Source organism: Zea mays, chromosome 4 (assembly GCF_902167145.1).
Source record: "Zea mays cultivar B73 chromosome 4, Zm-B73-REFERENCE-NAM-5.0, whole genome shotgun sequence".
Lineage (NCBI taxonomy): Eukaryota > Viridiplantae > Streptophyta > Magnoliopsida > Poales > Poaceae > Zea > Zea mays.
Genome location: NC_050099.1, coordinates 75300016 through 75319474, shown reverse-complemented (window position 1 = coordinate 75319474; position 19459 = coordinate 75300016). Strand labels below are relative to the sequence as shown.

Below are 19459 nucleotides of genomic sequence, written 5' to 3'. Positions count from 1 at the left end.
ATTTTGACTACAATGAAAAATAAAGGATGCTTAAAGTTCTAGAGAAAGTCTTTGTTGATAGTCAAAGCGAAGTCTAGAAGTTAACTGAGGAGAAGAATGAGGCCATGGAGCTTAAAGGGACTATGAATGCCAAAATCTCAGAGCTTGAAACACTGAACTCACAACAAGGTGAGTGCCTTATTGCGTTCAAAGATGAAATAAAACAACAAAAACAAGCTTACAAAGTAGAAATCAAAAAGCTGAGAAAGGAAGTTGCTGAAGCGAAGGTCAGCTTTGAACTTGAAAAGGTTAAAAAGGAGGATGCTATAGCTAAGAAGGATCACTTGAGTAAACTTATTGGGAACTTCCAAAGCTTGAAAGATGACTGCTTCTATGTGGCTACTAGATATAGCGAACAATTAGAATGTACCATCTCCTCTGTTGCAGAAAGGTCTTGAGAGAAGAATTTTGTTGATGGTGATATAATGGGGGCAATGAGGTGGATTTATGGTGAAGTGGGGGCCTTCAAAGGTGTGCTCTCAACTCGGGAAGACTACTGTGTCTGGGTAGGAGCCCGAAGCACTGCTTCAACATTATTAGGGGTTGGCTGTGAGCATATGAAGGCTTGCACATGCCCTAACTTCAAGATATCTTTTGAGAAACGTAAAAAGGTCATCTCTAAAGCTTCGGAGTGGCGCAAAAAATTCTTACTCGATGTATGAACCAAGGGAGGGAAAGATATTGCTATTGAAGAGTCTAAAAAGAATAGGAAGAAGGTTCATATTCACTACTTGATTCTTACTTTGCACTCAATCTTTTTAAAGAAATGTGTAATTAACATCTACTTTGTTGTAGGCACAAAGGGTAGCTGAGAGGGCTGCGACCATTAGGAAAGCTCTGCAATCGAAGGAGTCCGAAGGTGTGCGAAGTTGTTTTGTTTCATTGTTTTTTATCTATTTTACATGTGTGTATTAGTGACTTTTTTGTTTGTATTTTTGCTTGAAAGCTTCCCCTTCGCAGGCCATGGTCGAAGTTAATCAATCCGACGTGGATCCTGAAGCTATCGCTACTGAGGCAGCATATAAGACCCTGGATCAGCTTGTGATGAAGATTTGCAGGGATATTTATGAAGTGATTGGAACAAAATGAAACTGAAATCACAAACTCTTTGATTATAACATTGGATGTAATATAAGACACTTACTTGGTTTGCTATTTTTGCCTTTGTTATGTGTGAAATCAAAATCTCACATGTTTTGAGCTAGAGGTGAAAAACACCTTCCCTTCTTTTCACACATAACAAAGGCACTGATCTTCGTTATTATGCTTGATGATTTGAAGTGGTTTGAAAACAACGAAGCCTAAGGCTTTGACAAAACTTCGTAATCGTTCTGTTAGGAATTTCTTTGTGGTCTTCTTAACCCTTAGCATGTATTTTTGTTTCTAACCCTGCATTCCCTTAGGAACGAATTTAGAGTATTTTTACACCTTTACTTCGGTGTTAAAATATTTGACTCTGCATTCCCTTAGGAACAACTTCTGAGCCTTTTCTACACCTTTACTTTGGTGTTAAAATATTTGACTCCACATCCCCTTAGGAACGACTTTGGAGTCCTTTTACACTTTTACTTTGGTGTTAAAATCTTTTACTCTGCATTCCCTTAGGAATGACTTTGGAGTCTTTTTACACCTTTACTTTGGTGTTAAAATCTTTGACTCTGCATTCCCTTATAAACGACTTTGGAGTCTTTTTTACACCTTTACTTCAGTGTTAAAATCTTTGACTCTGCATTCCCTTAGGAACGACTTCGAAGTCTTTTTTACACCTTTCATACGAATGTCCTCAAATTTACAATAGCTTTTTCATTGCACTCGAATGTTCAAGCACACATTATTACATTTGCGAGTTTAATAGAAATATGCATCTTCGTAATGAGAAGGAAAGGAAATTGCAAAGATATGCAAAAATGCCTTTGGTGGTAGCTTCGATATTAATGACCCAGCCCCTCAAGCGTTAGTATATATGCTTCGTTTCCAAAAGCATGTTGTGGACGCTGTGTGCTTCGAAAGGCTCCCTTCTATCGTGCTGTTGCATGTCCTGCACTGGGAATTTGGGATGGCAACATGGACTTGATCATATGGTGGTGGACCTAGGATAAAGGAAGTAGATGGCGACCAACCACTGTGTATAGGATTACTCAAAGCATTTGAGGCTGAATGCTGTTATGGCTTGGGGACCTAGGTTGGACATATTGTGTGATGTAGGGTGAGTAGTACAAAGATGTACTAAACACCTCCTTAGGCTAGGATGTTCGAGCTGATGTAGCAGCGAGCTCTATTTGCTTCTAGATAGTTATTTGGTAGGTCCTTATTGTGTGGCCTTTATATTCTCCACAAAACACGGTGTACATTTTCCTTGGTTGTGCATTGAATCTACCTCCAAAACTCCAGCCTCCTCTTCCCCCTCACGGGGCTGGCGGGCGAAAGTTGCTTTAGGAGGATTGTTGCTTAGTACTTGATTGTTGCTGTTGACTTTATTGCCCCTAAGACTGAGCGGTTTTATCCTCATTTTGAACTGGTTTATGTATGCTTTGGACATATCTTGGGTGGAATTTTCCTATGAAGCCCAGGCGGTTTCTGCATACTTTAGCACTTCCTCCCTTCTTTATCAAAAATCATTATCTGCCCTTATGTACTCATCCATTTTATGTAGTAGCTTCTCCAGAGAGTGAGGGGGTTTCCTAGCAAAGTACTGAGCTACTGGGCCTGGATAAAGCCATTTGATCATTGCCTCTGTGACGATGGTCGTCTTGCACAGTTGGTGCCTGAGCCTTTAGGCTAAGGAACCTTTACACATAGGCTTGAAGGTACTTGTCCTGCTCTTGAGTGCATTGAAAGAGGACTTGAGTAGTGATTGGCTTGGTCTGGAAACCTTGGAAGCTAATGAGAAGCATATCCTTAAGCTTCTGTCATGAAGTGATGGTCCTTGGCTAAAGAGATGAGTACCAAGTTTGAGCCACACTTTTGACTGCCATGACAAATGACTTTGCCATGGGATGTGTCGGAGGTAATCTGTGATATCCTGGCCCTTGGGATGGTGATATCCTGGCCTAAAGTTTAATATAATTAATAGAGTATCCATACCAACGAGGTGCATCTTCTTTTTCGGAAGCCTGTCTCGTAAGAACCTTCAAGTTAAGCATGCTTGGCTTGGAGCAATTTGGGATGGGTGACCGATCGGAAAGTTTTCTCGGGTGCGCATGAGTGAGGACAAAGTGCGCACAATAGCCTTGTGTTGGTCTGTGGGAACAATATATGATCCTAGAAAGCTGCCAGAAGTAAGTATCGTCGGTCCGGGAGTGGAATGGGGTGTTACAAGTGGTATCAGAGCCAACCCTCGTGGTTTCACAGACATGTGTGGGTTAGGGGTTCGGGTATATGGTGCATGGCGCATGTGGGCCCGGAGTGGTCACATGGCATGACATATGATGACACTAGACATACAGACATGGTCAAGAGGGGAGGTTCCTGGATTGGGGTTGACCGACGAGGATGTCGGTCTTCTAAGGGGGTGGATTGTGATATCTTGGCCCCTGGAATGGTTATATCCTAGTCCAAGGCTTAATAGAATTAATAGAGTATACATACCAACGAGGTGCATCTTCTTTTTCAGAAGCCTATCTTGTAAGGACCTCCAAGTTAAGCGTGCTTGGCTTGGAGCAATTTGGGATGGGTGACCGTCCGGAATGTTTTCTCGGGTGCGCATGAGTGAGGACAAAGTACGCATAAAAGGGTCGTGTTGGTCTGTGTGGACAATATATGATCCTAGAAAACTGTCGGGAGTAAGTACCACCGATCCGGGAGTGGACGTGGTGTTACATAATCTCTATCTAGATGGCGGATAGCACCCGCCCTTATCCTAAGATGAGGAGGGGGCTTGAGGTTATCCTGTAGAGAAGAATGAACACAAGAACACACACGAATTTAGAGTGGTTTGGACCACCGAAGTGTAATACCCTACTCCATTGTGAGTTGTACTACTGATAGCTTGAGATAGCTTACGTCTCAGGGAGTCTTTTAGTGAATGTCCCCTTGCTTCGCATGTGCCACCCCTTTTATAGTACAAGGGAAGCACGTTACAAGAGAGCTGGACCTCGACAAGTGGGCCTAGTGTTCTAGTCTTAAACATATATAACATGGAGCTATAAGTGCAGCGATGACTAAGATCTCTTTCCCATCGTTCGCCACACGTATCTTTTGGACAGACATGTTCTCCATCCCATTTGTCGGCTTGAGCCCGTGGCGGAATGTTCCTGTTATGTTGACATTGTTGGGCTAGGAAGGCTGACGTGCACAAGAGTTATTATTGTTTAAATAATATTGTACATTGGATTTAAGTAAGAGAGATAAGGTTATTTAGCGATCTAAACCACTGGTTTTGATGGTGTGTTAAGTTTAGGTGTAATTTATTTGTTGGATTTAGTGCAGTTTATGAGTCTGGAGAGATTTGGTTGGGTAAGTTTTATAAAGGTTAAACTAGTGGATTATATAGTAATACAGAATAAAACAACACTTCATGTGCCCATTTAAAAAAACATTTTGACTGAGAGGGAACACTAATAACATACCAATCGCCATCATTTGTTTTTGGACATAATGTAATACTATGACACGTCGCGGATTAAACCTCCTAGATCACTCAAATCCATAATTCACATTAAATAAGATACTATAATCTTGTCCCAATGATTATATAGATTCAATCAAAATTTGCCTCCGCCTTCCAAAAAAAATTAAGTCAAATTATGCCTCAATCTCTACTATTCCTTAAGACGATAGTGTAGACTTGGCACAACCATGCCCCCACTCCATCCCCACCGTGCGATTGCCGATGGCCGATGCCATCCATCAACGCGTCCCCGCATCTCACCTGCCTCACGCCGGATCCACCGCCGGTCCTCATCCCCGAACGGCGAACAGCCATACGCACCGCCTCCGTCGGATCCGCGCCTTCCGGTCCTCATCCACGTCGCCCAACAGCCATGCGCGAGGCAGGCGCCGGATCCGCCGCCTCCGCTCGCCATCCAAATACAGGCGGAGGTACCTGCCCCATCCTCACATGGGAGGCGACCAGAAGCTTCTCTGAATACCTCAACACGGAACCGACTCGCCACCGCCGGCTGCCTTACCGCCTGAATAGCCCCAACTCTCGCCTGCCGCTGGGCCTCGGGCTTCCTCAACTTCAGCAGCAAGATGCCGAACCTGGTGGCTAGGCGGAGCAATGACACCGGCGTCAGGTCTTCAGCCTCGCCATGTGCGCGAGCCGCATCCCCATCCCGCCGTCGCCTCCTCCTCCGTCCTTATCCCGTGAAGTATGCAATAACCCCGTGCTTCGCACCTCCGTCCTCATCACGCGTCGTGTGGAACAACCCCCGTTTTTCGTGCCTGCCCCACACCCAACATCATCATCACCGCGGACTTCAGCGCACACGATTGGAGAAGATAAGCCCAAAAGAAGATAAATTACCATCCCATGCCCCGTACATCTACTGAGAGCAGAGGCGAGCGCAGCACTTGGATGCGGCGGGCGGCGGCGAGGTGACGGGCGAGCGTGCCAGCCTCGGCGTGCAGGCCGGGCGAGCGCGGCGCAGGCCTATGCTCCCGCGGAGCTCCTCCAGTTGCCGCTGCTTGCTGGCGTGGGGCTATCGTGTCGACTCGCGGTTCGAGATCCTGCACCGGAGCCACAACTGCGCGAGCTCGCCGACGCCAGCTCCCACGGACAGCGACGCCGATGTGTCATCCTCCGACTGTGTGGCTGCGGTGGTCGTAGTATTCCGCCTACGCTCGCCGTGCCCGCGGAGCTCCTCCAGGTGCTGCTTCTTGCAGGTGTGGGAACGACGGAGAAGCTGAGTGGCATCCAGCGAGGCGAAGAGCACCCACCAAGCATGTGCACTCCTTATCTCTCTTCCTTTCCTGCTATTTGGCTCTCCATATTCAGATCTATTTCTGTACTGGTTGATCTGTTTTTGCAAGGTAGCTAAGCAGTTTCGCAACTAACCATTTGCAGGGTAGCTAAACAATATGGTTGTTAACTGCAAATATTTTTTATAACAAGTTATATTGTATTATGCAGTAGATAACGATGGAGAATATCTTGTGTAATTGTTTTGCTAAATTCTAATAGACAGTGGTTGTAGCTAAAACATAATTATCTTGATATAAAGTAGTTTTGGCATTATGAGGGGGTCACATTTTGTGTTTCTATACTATATCATGTCTGGCGTGGTCACTGTTCTTTATGCCTTGAATCCTGATGGTTAAAATTATTTATACCTTTCTTGCATAACTACTTTATAGCGCTCTATTATGAATAGATGAACCATGTGATGTCTTTTTAATGTTCATATTCTTGCTCTGCATGACCCTTGCTCTGCATGACACTAGCTTGGTCTCTGGATCTTTGTAGGAATGCTCAATGTGGATGCGATGTCTGCAACAATTCTTGGCCTAGCGGTCCTATTAATGTCAAGGGTTGTCACATGGAAAGAGTGTTTGGCAGAGTCTGTGGCGTGTGATACACTTACATGGTCTGCGGCACATATAGCAATGGCTGGCTACCTCAATAAATATGGGTTCATCTCTTGGTTAAGTGAGACTGTTGTGAAGGCACACTCTTTTTTGTTATAAGCCTTGTCTCTTGACATTTATAGGGTTATGTTTTTTCCTTTATTTGTGAGAATTTTTGAGATGATCATCAAGCTCCACACCACGCTTGGCAACAAGCACCCATTGGCAACATGCAACCACCCATATCTGTTTGTCTATGGCATTCGATTCGATCAGCTCTCTCCCTCAACCTCCACTGCTTGGGTTGTGTATAGACTCCATATTTCTGTTTGATTCCTGCATTTGAACAACTTTATCCATACTATGCAGCTTTAGAGCTCAACTTCTTACTTGATAGTAGACCTGCAATTTGGATCCACTGTCGAGGAGACGAACTCATGAAAACTGATAAGGAACTTAAGAAACCTTTAAATGTATGTTGCAATGGAATATGACTACCTTACCCTAGGCCCACACATGCTTGATAAAGGTCACATTAGCATTGTCGTCGAGTAGTAGTCCCAACCACGTGGTGTTTGTTTCTATATAATCATTGTGCACTAACATTTTGTTGAACATTTTGTATGTCGTTGCAACGTGCCCGTGCGATGCCACGGAACACAAATTTATTGTACTCACGTCGCCCGTCGCCAGAGCCCCAAGTCCATTGGAGGGTCACAATTTGTGTTCCGTGGCATCGCACGGGCACGTTCCTAGTGAATTAATAAAACAGCAAGAAACATGAGGCCGGAAGTATGAACACTTTTCAAATGAGGGGACGAGGGATATTGGTCACTAGATTTGGATGAGTAAGGAGAAGAGTTATTCAGTGATATGAATTTATGATTTTGATGGTATGACAACTTTAGGCACATTTTTTTAATGGATTTAGAACTAGTTTGGTAATCCTATTTTTTTCAAGGAATTTTTATTTTTCTTTTAAGAAAATGATAATGTTATTTAGATAGTAGAGTTGCTAAACTAGCTTTTAGTGGAGTTTACAGATGTAGAGATAATTTGGTTGGTTGCGTTTTACAAAATAGCCGAGTGAGCATTTGTCCTGCATGGGCCCGCTTCTAAGCACGCCAAGGCCCAGTATTTTCGAATGATTTGCATCTCTCACCCCTGCCTTGCGACTGTACCGCACCGTCCAAAAAAACCCTCACCCACCCTCGACTCCCACTCTCGCCGCCGGAGTGAGGGGCTGAGCACAGAACCGGGCAATCCCCCCCCCCCCCCCCCCCCCCCCCACTCTTCCTCGCCGCTGCCAGATGCTCCGCCGCAGCCTCCCCGAGGCCGGGTCCTTCTTCCGCCGGCTCCTTGGCCGCGTCTCGAACGAGGGCGGGCTTGCTGCCGGCTCCTCCGCGTCTGTCCGACATTTCGTCGAACAGCTTGTAGGCGGCACGGCCCCGATCTCCCGCGTCCCCTCCGCCCTCGCCGTCGCCTCCGCGGAGCGTGGGACCGGAGGAAGCAACGGCGCTTCCTTGACGGTCCACTTCCTTCGCCACTCCTGCGGCCTCGAAGAAGCCGACGCCGCGAAGGCGGCCGAGCGCGTGCACCTCCGCTCCACCAAGAACGCGCACGCCGTGGTCGCGCTCCTCCGCGACACGCTCGGCATGCCCCCCGCCTCCGTCGCGCGTCTCGTCTCCGCGTACCCCGCGGTCCTTTCCTCGGTCACACTCGGCGCTAAGTTGAACTTCTACCTCCGCGAGCTCGGCCTCTCCTCCGCCGAGTTGCGCCGCTTCCTCCTCGCGAGCCCCCACCGCTTCCTCCTCGCGGGGATCGAGACTCGCCTGCGCCCCAACCTCAGCCTCCTCAAGGACCTTCTCGGCACCGAAGAGAACGTGCTCGCCGCCGTCAAGCAGTCCATGGAGCTCATCTACGACAACCTCGAGATCGTCCTGCTTCCCAAGCTCCAGGTGCTCCGCGAACACGGCGTCACTGAGGAGGTTCTCGTCAAGCTCCTCACCACCCACCCCAGGGCTCTTGTGCACAGGTCTACCCGCTTTGATGAGGGCTTGACCGCCATGAAGGACCTCGGGGTGAGTCCAAAGTCTGGCGCCTTCCCCTACGCCTTTGGGGTGTTCGCCAGAATGTACCAGTCCAAATGGGATCGCAGGGTGGAGAATTATGTCAGTCTGGGGTGGACCGAGGAGCAGGTCAGGCGGGCATTTGTCAGGCACCCCTACTTCATGACGGTGTCCGAGGACAAGGTCAAGAAACGCATGCAGTTCATTGCTGAAAAGCTTGGCTGGAACCCTGATGTTCTGTCGTCGTACCCGACTATTCTTTCCTTCAGCCACGAGAAGCGGGTACTGCCGAGGTACAGGGTGCTTCATATACTGGCGTCCCGTGGTGTCATCAAAAAAGGCATCAGGATGAGCCATCTGACAATGCCGGAAAAGAAGTTCAAGGAAAGGTACGTTGATAAGCACCAGGAAGAGATTCCTCAAGTACTGGAAGCTTATGGAGCAAGAACAGAGGCATGATGATTCTGCCTCAACTGATCAACTCTACATTGGAACAAAGGCACTGTATCCCTTGTCCTCAGCGGTTTGATTCTGTTGGGTGCTTTTCTTTCTGTTTTTTTTAGGATGCAAAGAACTCGGATTCACAAACTTTGTTGGCTTCACTGCTGATTTTTTTTAATAATTAGGCATTTCAGTGGTAACTATGCATACTAGTAAAACTATGGGGATATTGGGGTTGGGGATAACACTCATTCAATCAGCATGTTAAAACTAATAAATCCAGCCTGGAAAATTAGTTTGAAATAAGTGTCCTATGAAATGAATGATCAATGAAGCTGTAGAGCTCACACAGTGAATATGAAGTGATCATGCCATTAAAAAAGTGGTGTGAATCACTGAATTGGCATGGCTGAATATGAACAGTGTGCAATGCAGAATGTTATACTTGACATCTATATCTTCACAAGCACATCGTTTCTAAATAAGCCACAATTCCTTACATGTCTGACTTTCCACAATTCCATGTAGATTGACTGGATGCTGATCTTTGGGTAACAAGTGAATTATACTTGAGGAAAGAATATATGACAATGTTGATATGACTAAGGTCCTGCAAGGATCCATTAGCTACTAATAGCTAGCTGGCTCATAGCTAATTTTAGCTAATTTGGCCCAACTAGTGATATAATTGTTAGTTGAATAGTCAGTTAACAAATAGCTATACTATAAATTGGACTGGACCCCTCTGTATTCGAAGGAGCTAATTATTAGTAGGTAACTATTAGTTATATGAGTCCATAGAAGGCCCAAGTAAATGAGGTAACAAAATCAATAGTCTCACACTTTCTCCATGGAAATCAAAATGTTCAAGTCCTAGAGATTAAAATCATATCTTTCCTAAAGACAAAGGGCTGGTTTCGTGACCAATGATCACGAGAGGATCCATGTGGAAGAAATTATTTTATTATTCAATTTTGGGTCTGTTTGGTTGGGCTGTGGCTGTGAAAAAAGTTGCTGTGGGCTGTGAGCTGTGGAAAAAGCTGCTGTAGGCTGTAAGCTATTAAAAAGCTAAAAACCGTTTGGTGGAAACCACTAAAAGTCATTAAAAATTCTTCGATATATGTTTTCACAGAAAGCCACTAAAAGCAGGTCCAGGGGTGCTTTCAGATTTCCACTACGAGAAAGTCGTCTTTTAGAAAAAGCTGCTTCCTGGATCCAACCCTTTGGTTGGCTTTTGGCTTTTAGGGGGCAAAAGTCAAAGCCAAAAGTCAAACCAAACACACCCTTTGAATAGCAAGATGATTCCTTCCTATAGATCCCCTTGTGGAAACATCTGAACCATGTCGCTTCCTAGTAGAGTTTACCAACCAAAACAGACTATTAAATCCTTTGAAGAACCAACAGAAAAATGAGCAGGGTGTTGGAGTTTTGAGTTAGGTACCCATACATTGCCTACTCATTCTTAATTTGAACTCTAGAATGACCTGGTGCTTGGAGAGTGCAAACCTCAGACCATTCTATGCATATACGTGCTAACGTGCATGATCCACACCTCTCAAGCTTTTGCTGTGAGCTGATATTGGCTAGCCTATGTTGGCCCCTTATGATAAAGCCCTAAATTTCCTGTACATATGGCGCCGTGGAGCCTGGCATCCCGGAGACGCTTACCTTGCCGAGGATACAAAATAAGCATGACATAATTAATCTGGAATCTGTTCTATAGTACTCTCTCTATCCACAAAACATGTAATTATGGGTTTTGTACAAGTCAAATTAGCTTAGCTTCGAACATATTTGCAATAAAAATATTTATATTTGTGTCTCTAATAAAATTTGCTACAAAATTATGTCGTAATAATTTTTTTTGAAATAAATCAGGCAGGAGAGCTACCGATTATATTAATTAAAGGAGAAGTGGTCTCGACCAAACAAAACAACAAACAACAGACGGTTGGATTGAAACATCAACACGTCGACACCATACAACTCAACTCTCCGGTGGATTGAGACATCAAAACGGCACAACACTCACTGCCGAGACAAACACCAAATCCAAACCTAGGCAAATCGCGAGCTTCCAAAGCGATGCCTCCAAAGAGGAACACGACGCCACAAGCGTCGCCGCCGCTCGACCCTACAATCAAGGATTGCACCCTGGAAAACGAAGCACAGGGGAAGAGGGGTGGAACGATGATGCTTCAGTAAACTGCGTCATGTTGAGAACTACATTACCACGGATCACCAGATCCGCTCCCTTCCCTCCCGTCAGCAGTAGAGGCGCAAGAAGCTGTAGAGAACCCGTCTCCCTTCCCATAAGCACGACAGAGGAAACACACGAGACACATGATATAGGGTTGGGCATCTGGCCTCTTTCTGATCTATATCATATGAAGGGGTGTACATGTTCCTTATATAGAGATGTGAGAACCCTTAGGGGCAAAGTCGGTATTTGCCCGCATAACCCTAACTAGGGTTACTTAACACTCTCCCTTGGGCGAATACCGCAACCAACACATGCCTCTTTAAAACTCCCAAAAACCCAGTGGGAAAAATATGGAGAAAGAGTACATGGTGACGCAAATTATATTTGCACTTTGTTGCCTCATTAAAAACCTTATGTGAGAAACTTCAGAAAAACTCACTAAGGAAAAAGAGTACATCAAATGTCATCAGGACAAATTTCGATCTTCTGGATCAGGATTCCATCGAATCTTCTACAAGGGCTAAATTTAGAAATGTGCTCCCCCTGATCCTTACAAAACCGTATCAATATGGTACAACATCTTCTTCTGGAAGTATACGCACATAGAGATTTAGCAAACGGATTGCATATTGTTGCAAGGATTATATTAGGAACTTCACCTCTACTCTTTTCTAGGATATACGAGGTAAGTACACGTATCAACATAAACAAGCCACTATGAGTGATGGTGTTTGATCGACTGGATCTTTATATTTGATAGAAACTTCCATAAAGGTTCACATATTGATTATCAAGCTGATTCCTTCAGGGCATAGAATATGACATTTATTGTCTCACGATTGTGGTCAATATAAGCATTCGCTCCCCCTGACGATGACATCTGTCAAAGTCGTTATCCCTCATAACTCAAGCATATTCTTCAAGATATATGTCTCATTGTTGAAAGGGAAATGTGCCCTTGGGCCATTTCTAAGTATTTTGGTGATTAAGTGTCCAACACAAATGTTTATGTGTTAAACTATGCCAAATGGTGGATGATAGTCGCCTAGAGGGGTGGTGAATAGGGCGAAACTGAAATTTACAAATATAAACACAACTACAAGCCGGGTTAGCGTTAGAAATAGAAAACCGAGTCCGAGAGAGAGGGTGGAAAACAAATCGCAAGTAAATGAAAAGTGTGACACGCGGATTTGTTTTACCGAGGTTCGGTTCTCTCAAACCTACTCCCCGTTGAGGAGGCCACAAAGGCCGGGTCTCTTTCAACCCTTCCCTCTCTCAAACGATCCCACGGATCGAGTGAGCTTTCTCTTCTCAATCACTTGGAACACAAAGTTCCCACAAGGACCACCACAAATTTGGTGTCTCTTGCCTCAATTACAAGTGAGTATGATCGCAATGAAAGAATCAAGAAGGAAAGCACGATTGCAAGAGCCAAGCGACAAGAGCGACAAATAACACACGGATCACTATCTCTCTCAAATCACTAATCACTAATGATCTCTTTTCTCAATTGTGAAACTTGGAGAGAAGGAGGCTTTGAATGTGTCTTGGAATGGATTGCTAACTCTTGTATTGAATGTTGAAGGTTGGAATGCTTGGTTGAAGTAAATGGAGGTGGTTGGAGTTGTATTTATAGCCACCAACCACTTCCTAGCCGTTGCTCCATTCTGCTGAGCGCGGACGGTCCGCCCGCCTGGTCCGGACGGTCCGCCCCTGTAGATCAACGGCTGAAAACGCAACGGTCAGCAGTAACGGCTATATCAACGGCTATATTGCATTTAATGCGAAGTCAGATGTCAGATAAAGCCAGTCGCGGACGGTCCGGTCGTGCACCCAGGACGGTCCGCGAGGCCGCTATAATTCATTTTTCCGAACCCGTTACCTTTGGGTTTTTTCGGTTTCTCACCTACCGGATGGTCCGCGCCTGAGCCCGGACGGTCCGCGCATGGTCTCGGACGGTCCTTGCTTTTCCTTCGGACGGTCCGTAGTGCATACTTGGATTTTTGCATTGGTTCTGTCCGAGTGTCATCCTGGTGTTGCGGACGGTCCGCCGCAAGGGCCCGGACGGTCCGCGCTTGGCCTGTTTTTTCAAAAAGCTTCTCCTGTCCGGAATAATCTACGGTATTCCGGACAGTCGATTTAGTATAGTTGTAGATGAACCTTTGACACCTGTAGAACATATAATCTAGAGCAAACTAGTTAGTCCAATTATTTGTGTTGGGCAATTCAACCACCAAAATCAATTAGGAAATAAGTGTAAGCCTAATTCCCTTTCAATCTCCCCCTTTTTGGTGATTGATGCCACCACAAACCAAAGCAAATATAAAAGTGCATAACTGAACTAGTTTGCATAATTGTAAGTGCAAAGGTTACTTAGAATTGAGCCAATATAAATACTTATAAAATATGCATGGATTGTTTCTTTCATTCTTAACATTTTGGACCACGTTTGCACCACATGTTTTGTTTTTGCAAATTATTTTGTAAATCCTTTTTGAAGTTCTTTTGCAAATAATCAAAGGTAAATGAATAAGATTTTGCAAAGCATTTTCAAGATTTGAAATTTTCTCCCCCTGTTTCAAATGCTTTTCCTTTGACTAAACAAAACTCCCCCTAAATGAGATCCTCCTCTTAGTGTTCAAGAGGGTTTTGATATATCATTTTTGAAATACTACTTTCTCCCCTTTTTGAACACAATAGGAAACCAATTAATAATATTCTTGGAAACACGAAGTTTTTGAAATAGGTGGTGGTGCGGTCCTTTTGCTTTGGGCTCATACTTACTCTCTCCCCCTTTGGCATGAATCGCCAAAAACGGAATCATTAGAGCCTTTTTGAACTACTCTCTCCCTTTGGTCATAAATAAATGAGTGAAGATTATACCAAAGATGGAGTCCTTGTGCTCATGCTTTCTCCCTCAAGAATGGAGAGTGACTTGGAGCGACGGCGAAGGATGAGTTACGGAGTGGAAGCCTTTGTCTTCGCCGAAGACTCCAATTCCCTTTCAATACACCTATGACTTGGTTTGAAATAGACTTGAAAACACATTAGTCATAGCATATGAAAGAGATATGATCAAAGGTATGTAAAATGAGCTATGTGTGCAAATCAACAAAAGAAGTTCCTAGAATCAAGAATATTGAGCTCATGCCTAAGTTTGTTAAAAGTTTGTTCATCAAGAGGCTTGGTAAAGATATCGGCTAATTGATCTTTAGTATTAATGTAAGAAATCTCGATATCTCCCTTTTGTTGGTGATCCCTAAGAAAATGATACCGAATGGCTATGTGCTTAGTGCGGCTATGCTTGACGGGATTATCCGCCATCTTGATTGCACTCTCATTATCACATAGCAAAGGGACTTTGGTTAATTTGTAACCGTAGTCCCGCAGGGTTTGCCTCATCCAAAGCAATTGCGCGCAACAATGGCCTGCGGCAATGTACTCGGCTTCGGCGGTGGAGAGAGCGACCGAATTTTGCTTCTTTGAAGCCCAAGACACCAAGGATCTTCCCAAGAACTGGCAAGTCCCTGATGTGCTCTTCCTATTGATTTTGCACCCCGCCCAATCGGCATCCGAATATCCAATTAAATCAAATGTGGATCCCCTAGGATACCAAAGCCCAAACTTAGGAGTATAAGCCAAATATCTCAAGATTCGTTTTACGGCCGTAAGGTGAGCTTCCTTAGGGTCGGCTTGGAATCTTGCACACATGCATACAGAAAGCATAATATCCGGTCGAGATGCACATAAATAGAGTAAAGAGCCTATCATCGACCGATATACCTTTTGATCCACGGACTTACCTCCCGTGTCGAGGTCGAGATGCCCATTAGTTTCCATGGGTGTCTTGATGGGTTTGGCATCCTTCATTCCAAACTTGCTTAGAATATCTTGAGTATACTTTGTTTGGCTCAGGAAGGTGCCCTCTTGGAGTTGCTTCACTTGAAATCCTAAGAAGTACTCCAACTCCCCCATCATAGACATCTCGAACTTTTGTGTCATGATCCTACTAAATTCTTCACATGTAGACTCGTTAGTAGACCCAAATATGATATCATCAACATAAATTTGGCATACAAACAAGTCATTTTCAAGAGTTTTAGTGAATAAAGTAGGATCGGCCTTTACGACTTTGAAGCCATTAGCAATAAGGAAATCTCTAAGGCATTCATACCATGCTCTTGGGGCTTGCTTAAGCCCATAAAGCGCCATAGAGAGTTTATAGACATGGTTAGGGTACTCACTATCTTCAAAGCCGGGAGGTTGCTCAACATAGACCTCTTCCTTGATTGGTCCATTGAGGAAGGCACTTTTCACGTCCATTTGATAAAGCTTAAAGCCATGGTAAGTAGCATAGGCCAATAATATGCGAATTGACTCAAGCCTAGCTACGGGTGCATAGGTTTCACCGAAATCTAAACCTTCGACTTGGGAGTATCCCTTGGCCACAAGTCGAGCTTTGTTCCTTGTCACCACACCATGCTCGTCTTGCTTGTTGCGGAAGACCCATTTGGTTCCTACAACATTTTGGTTAGGACGTGGAACTAAATGCCATACCTCATTCCTAGTGAAGTTGTTGAGCTCCTCTTGCATCGCCACCACCCAATCCGAATCTTGAAGTGCTTCCTCTACCCTGTGTGGCTCAATAGAGGAAACAAAAGAGTAATGCTCACAAAAATGTGCAACACGAGATCTAGTGGTTACCCCCTTATAAATGTCGCCGAGGATGGCGTCGACGGGGTGATCTCGTTGAATTGCTTGGTGGACTCTTGGGTGTGGCGGCCTTTGCTCTTCATCCTCCTTGTCTTGATCATTTGCATCTCCCCCTTGATCATTGCCGTCATCTTGAGGTGGCTCATTTGCTTGATCTTCTACTTCATCAACTTGAGCTTCATCCTCATTTTGAGTTGGTGGAGATGCTTGAGTGGAGGAGGATGGTTGATCTTGTGCATTTGGAGGCTCTTCGAATTCCTTAGGACACACATCCCCAATGGACATGTTCCTTAGCGCGATGCACGGAGCCTCTTCAATGCCTATCTCATCAAGATCAACTTGCTCTACTTGAGAACCGTTAGTCTCATCAAACACAACGTCACATGAGACTTCAACTAGTCCAGTGGACTTGTTAAAGACTCTATATGCCCTTGTGTTTGAGTCATAACCAAGTAAAAAGCCTTCTACAGTCTTAGGAGCAAATTTAGATTTTCTACCTCTTTTAACAAGAATAAAACATTTGCTACCAAAGACTCTAAAATAAGAAATATTGGGCTTTTTACCGGTTAGGAGTTCATATGATGTCTTCTTGAGGATTCGGTGAAGATATAACCGGTTGATGGCGTAGCAAGCGGTGTTGACCGCCTCGGCCCAAAACCGATCCGAAGTCTTGTACTCATCAAGCATGGTCCTTGCCATGTCCAATAGAGTTCGATTCTTCCTCTCCACTACACCATTTTGTTGAGGGGTGTAGGGAGAAGAGAACTCATGCTTGATGCCCTCCTCCTCAAGAAAGCCTTCAATTTGAGAGTTCTTGAACTCTGTCCCGTTGTCGCTTCTTATTTTCTTGATCCTTAAGCCGAACTCATTTTGAGCCCGTCTCAAGAATCCCTTTAAGGTCTCTTGGGTTTGAGATTTTTCCTGTAAAAAGAATACCCAAGTGAAGCGAGAATAATCATCCACAATAACTAGACAGTACTTACTCCCGCCGATGCTTATGTAAGCAATCGGGCCGAATAGATCCATGTGGAGTAGCTCAAGCGGCCTGTCGGTCGTCATGATGTTCTTGTGTGGATGATGGGCTCCAACTTGCTTTCCTGCTTGACATGCGCTACAAATCCTGTCTTTCTCAAAATGAACATTTGTTAGTTCTAAAATGTGTTCTCCCTTTAGAAGCTTATGAAGATTCTTCATCCCAACATGGGCTAGTCGGCGGTGCCAGAGCCAACCCATGTTAGTCTTAGCAATTAAGCAAGTGTCGAGTTCAGCTCTATCAAAATCTACTAAGTATAGCTGACCCTCTAACACTCCCTTAAATGCTATTGAATCATCACTTCTTCTAAAGATAGTGACACCTACATCAGTGAATAGACAGTTGTAGCCTATTTGACATAATTGAGAAATAGAAAGCAAGTTGTAATCTAATGAGTCAACAAGAAAAACATTGGAAATGGAGTGGTCAGGGGAAATAGCAATTTTACCCAAACCTTTGACCAATCCTTGATTTCCATCCCCGAATGTGATAGCTCGTTGGGGATCTTGGTTTTTCTCATATGAGGAGAACATCTTTTTCTCCCCTGTCATGTGGTTTGTGCACCCGCTGTCGAGTATCCAACTTGAGCCCCCGGATGCATAAACCTACAAAACAATTTTAGTTCTTGACTTTAGGTACCCAAACGGTTTTGGGTCCTTTGGCATTAGAAACAAGAACTTTGGGTACCCAAACACAAGTCTTGGAGCCCTTGTGTTTGCCCCCAACAAACTTGGCAACTACCTTGCCGGATTTGTTAGTAAGCACATAAGAAGCATCAAAAGTTTTAAATGAAATAGTATGATCATTTGATGCATTAGGAGTTTTCTTTCTAGGCAACTTGGCACGGGTTGGTTGCCTAGAGCTAGATGTCTCACCCTTATACATAAAAGCATGATTAGGGCCAGAGTGAGACTTCCTAGAATGAATTTTCCTAATTTTGCTCTCAGGATAACCGGCAGGGTATAAAATGTAACCCTCGTTATCCTGAGCCATGGGAGCCTTGCCCTTAACAAAGTTAGACAAGTTCTTAGAAGGGGCATTAAGTTTGGCATTGTCTCCCCTTTGGAAGCCAATGCCATCCTTGATGCCAGAGCGTCTCCCATTATAGAGCATACTTCTAGCAAATTTAAATTTTTCATTTTCTAAGTTATGCTCGGCAATTTTAGCATCTAATATTGCTATATGATCATTTTGTTGTTTAATTAAAGCCATGTGATCATGAATAGCATTGATATCAACATCTCTACATCTAGTGCAAATAGAAGTGTGCTCAACGATAGATGTAGAGGGTTTGCAAGATTTTAATTCTACAACCTTAGCATGCAACATATCATTCTTAGTTCTAAGGTCGGAAATAATAGTATTGCAGATATCAAAATCTTTAGCCTTAGTAATCAGATTTTCATTTTCTACTCTAAGACTAGCAAGAGAATCATTTAATTCCTTAATCTTAGCAAGCAAATCATTATTATCATTTCTAAGATCGGGAATTGAAGCATTACAAACATGGGAATCAACCTTAGCTAACAAATTAGCATTTTCATTTCTAAGGTTGTCTATTGTCTCATGGCAAGTGCTTAGCTCACTAGATAATTTTTCACATTTTTCTACCTCTAGAGCATAAGCATTTTTAACCTTAACATGCTTTTTATTTTCCTTGATTAGGAAGTCCTCTTGGGAGTCCAAGAGGTCATCCTTTTCATGGATGGCACTAATTAGCTCATTTAGTTTTTCCTTTTGTTCCATGTTAAGGTTGGCAAAAAGAACGCGCAAGTTATCCTCCTCATTGCTAGCATCATCCTCATCACTAGAGGTTTCATATTTAGTGGAGGATCTTGATTTTACCTTCTTCCTTTTGCCGTCCTTTGCCATGAGGCACTTGTGGCCGACGTTGGGGAAGAGAAGTCCTTTGGTGACGGCGACGTTGGCGGCGTCCTCGTCGTCGGAGGAGTCGCTTGAGCTTTCGTCAGAGTCCCACTCCCGACAAACATGGGCATCGCCGCCCTTCTTCTTGTAGTACCTCTTCTTCTCCTTTCTTCTCCCCTTCTTGTCGTCGCCCCTGTCACTATCACTTGATAATGGACATTTAGCTATAAAGTGGCCGGGCTTACCACACTTGTAGCAAACCTTCTTGGCGTGATCTCCCGACATCACTTCGAGCGGTTAGGCTCTAATGAAGAACCTGGCTCTGATACCAATTGATAGTCGCCTAGAGGGGGGGGTGAATAGGGCGAAACTGAAATTTACAAATATAAACACAACTACAAGCCGGGTTAGCGTTAGAAATAGAAAACCGAGTCCGAGAGAGAGGGTGGAAAACAAATCGCAAGTAAATGAAAAGTGTGACACGCGGATTTGTTTTACCGAGGTTCGGTTCTCTCAAACCTACTCCCCGTTGAGGAGGCCACAAAGGCCGGGTCTCTTTCAACCCTTCCCTCTCTCAAACGATCCCAC

General features: G+C 44.3%; 1 protein-coding gene across 1 annotated transcript; it reads left to right on the top strand.

The window, feature by feature from the left end:
- The first annotated feature begins 7727 nt into the window (after positions 1–7727).
- Positions 7728–9153, top strand: LOC100285792 (uncharacterized). Its single transcript, NM_001158682.2, is given in 1 exon segment — positions 7728–9153. A coding segment is annotated over 1 exon segment (1218 nt). The 5' UTR covers positions 7728–7856; the 3' UTR covers positions 9075–9153.
- Positions 9154–19459: the final 10306 nt, after the last annotated feature.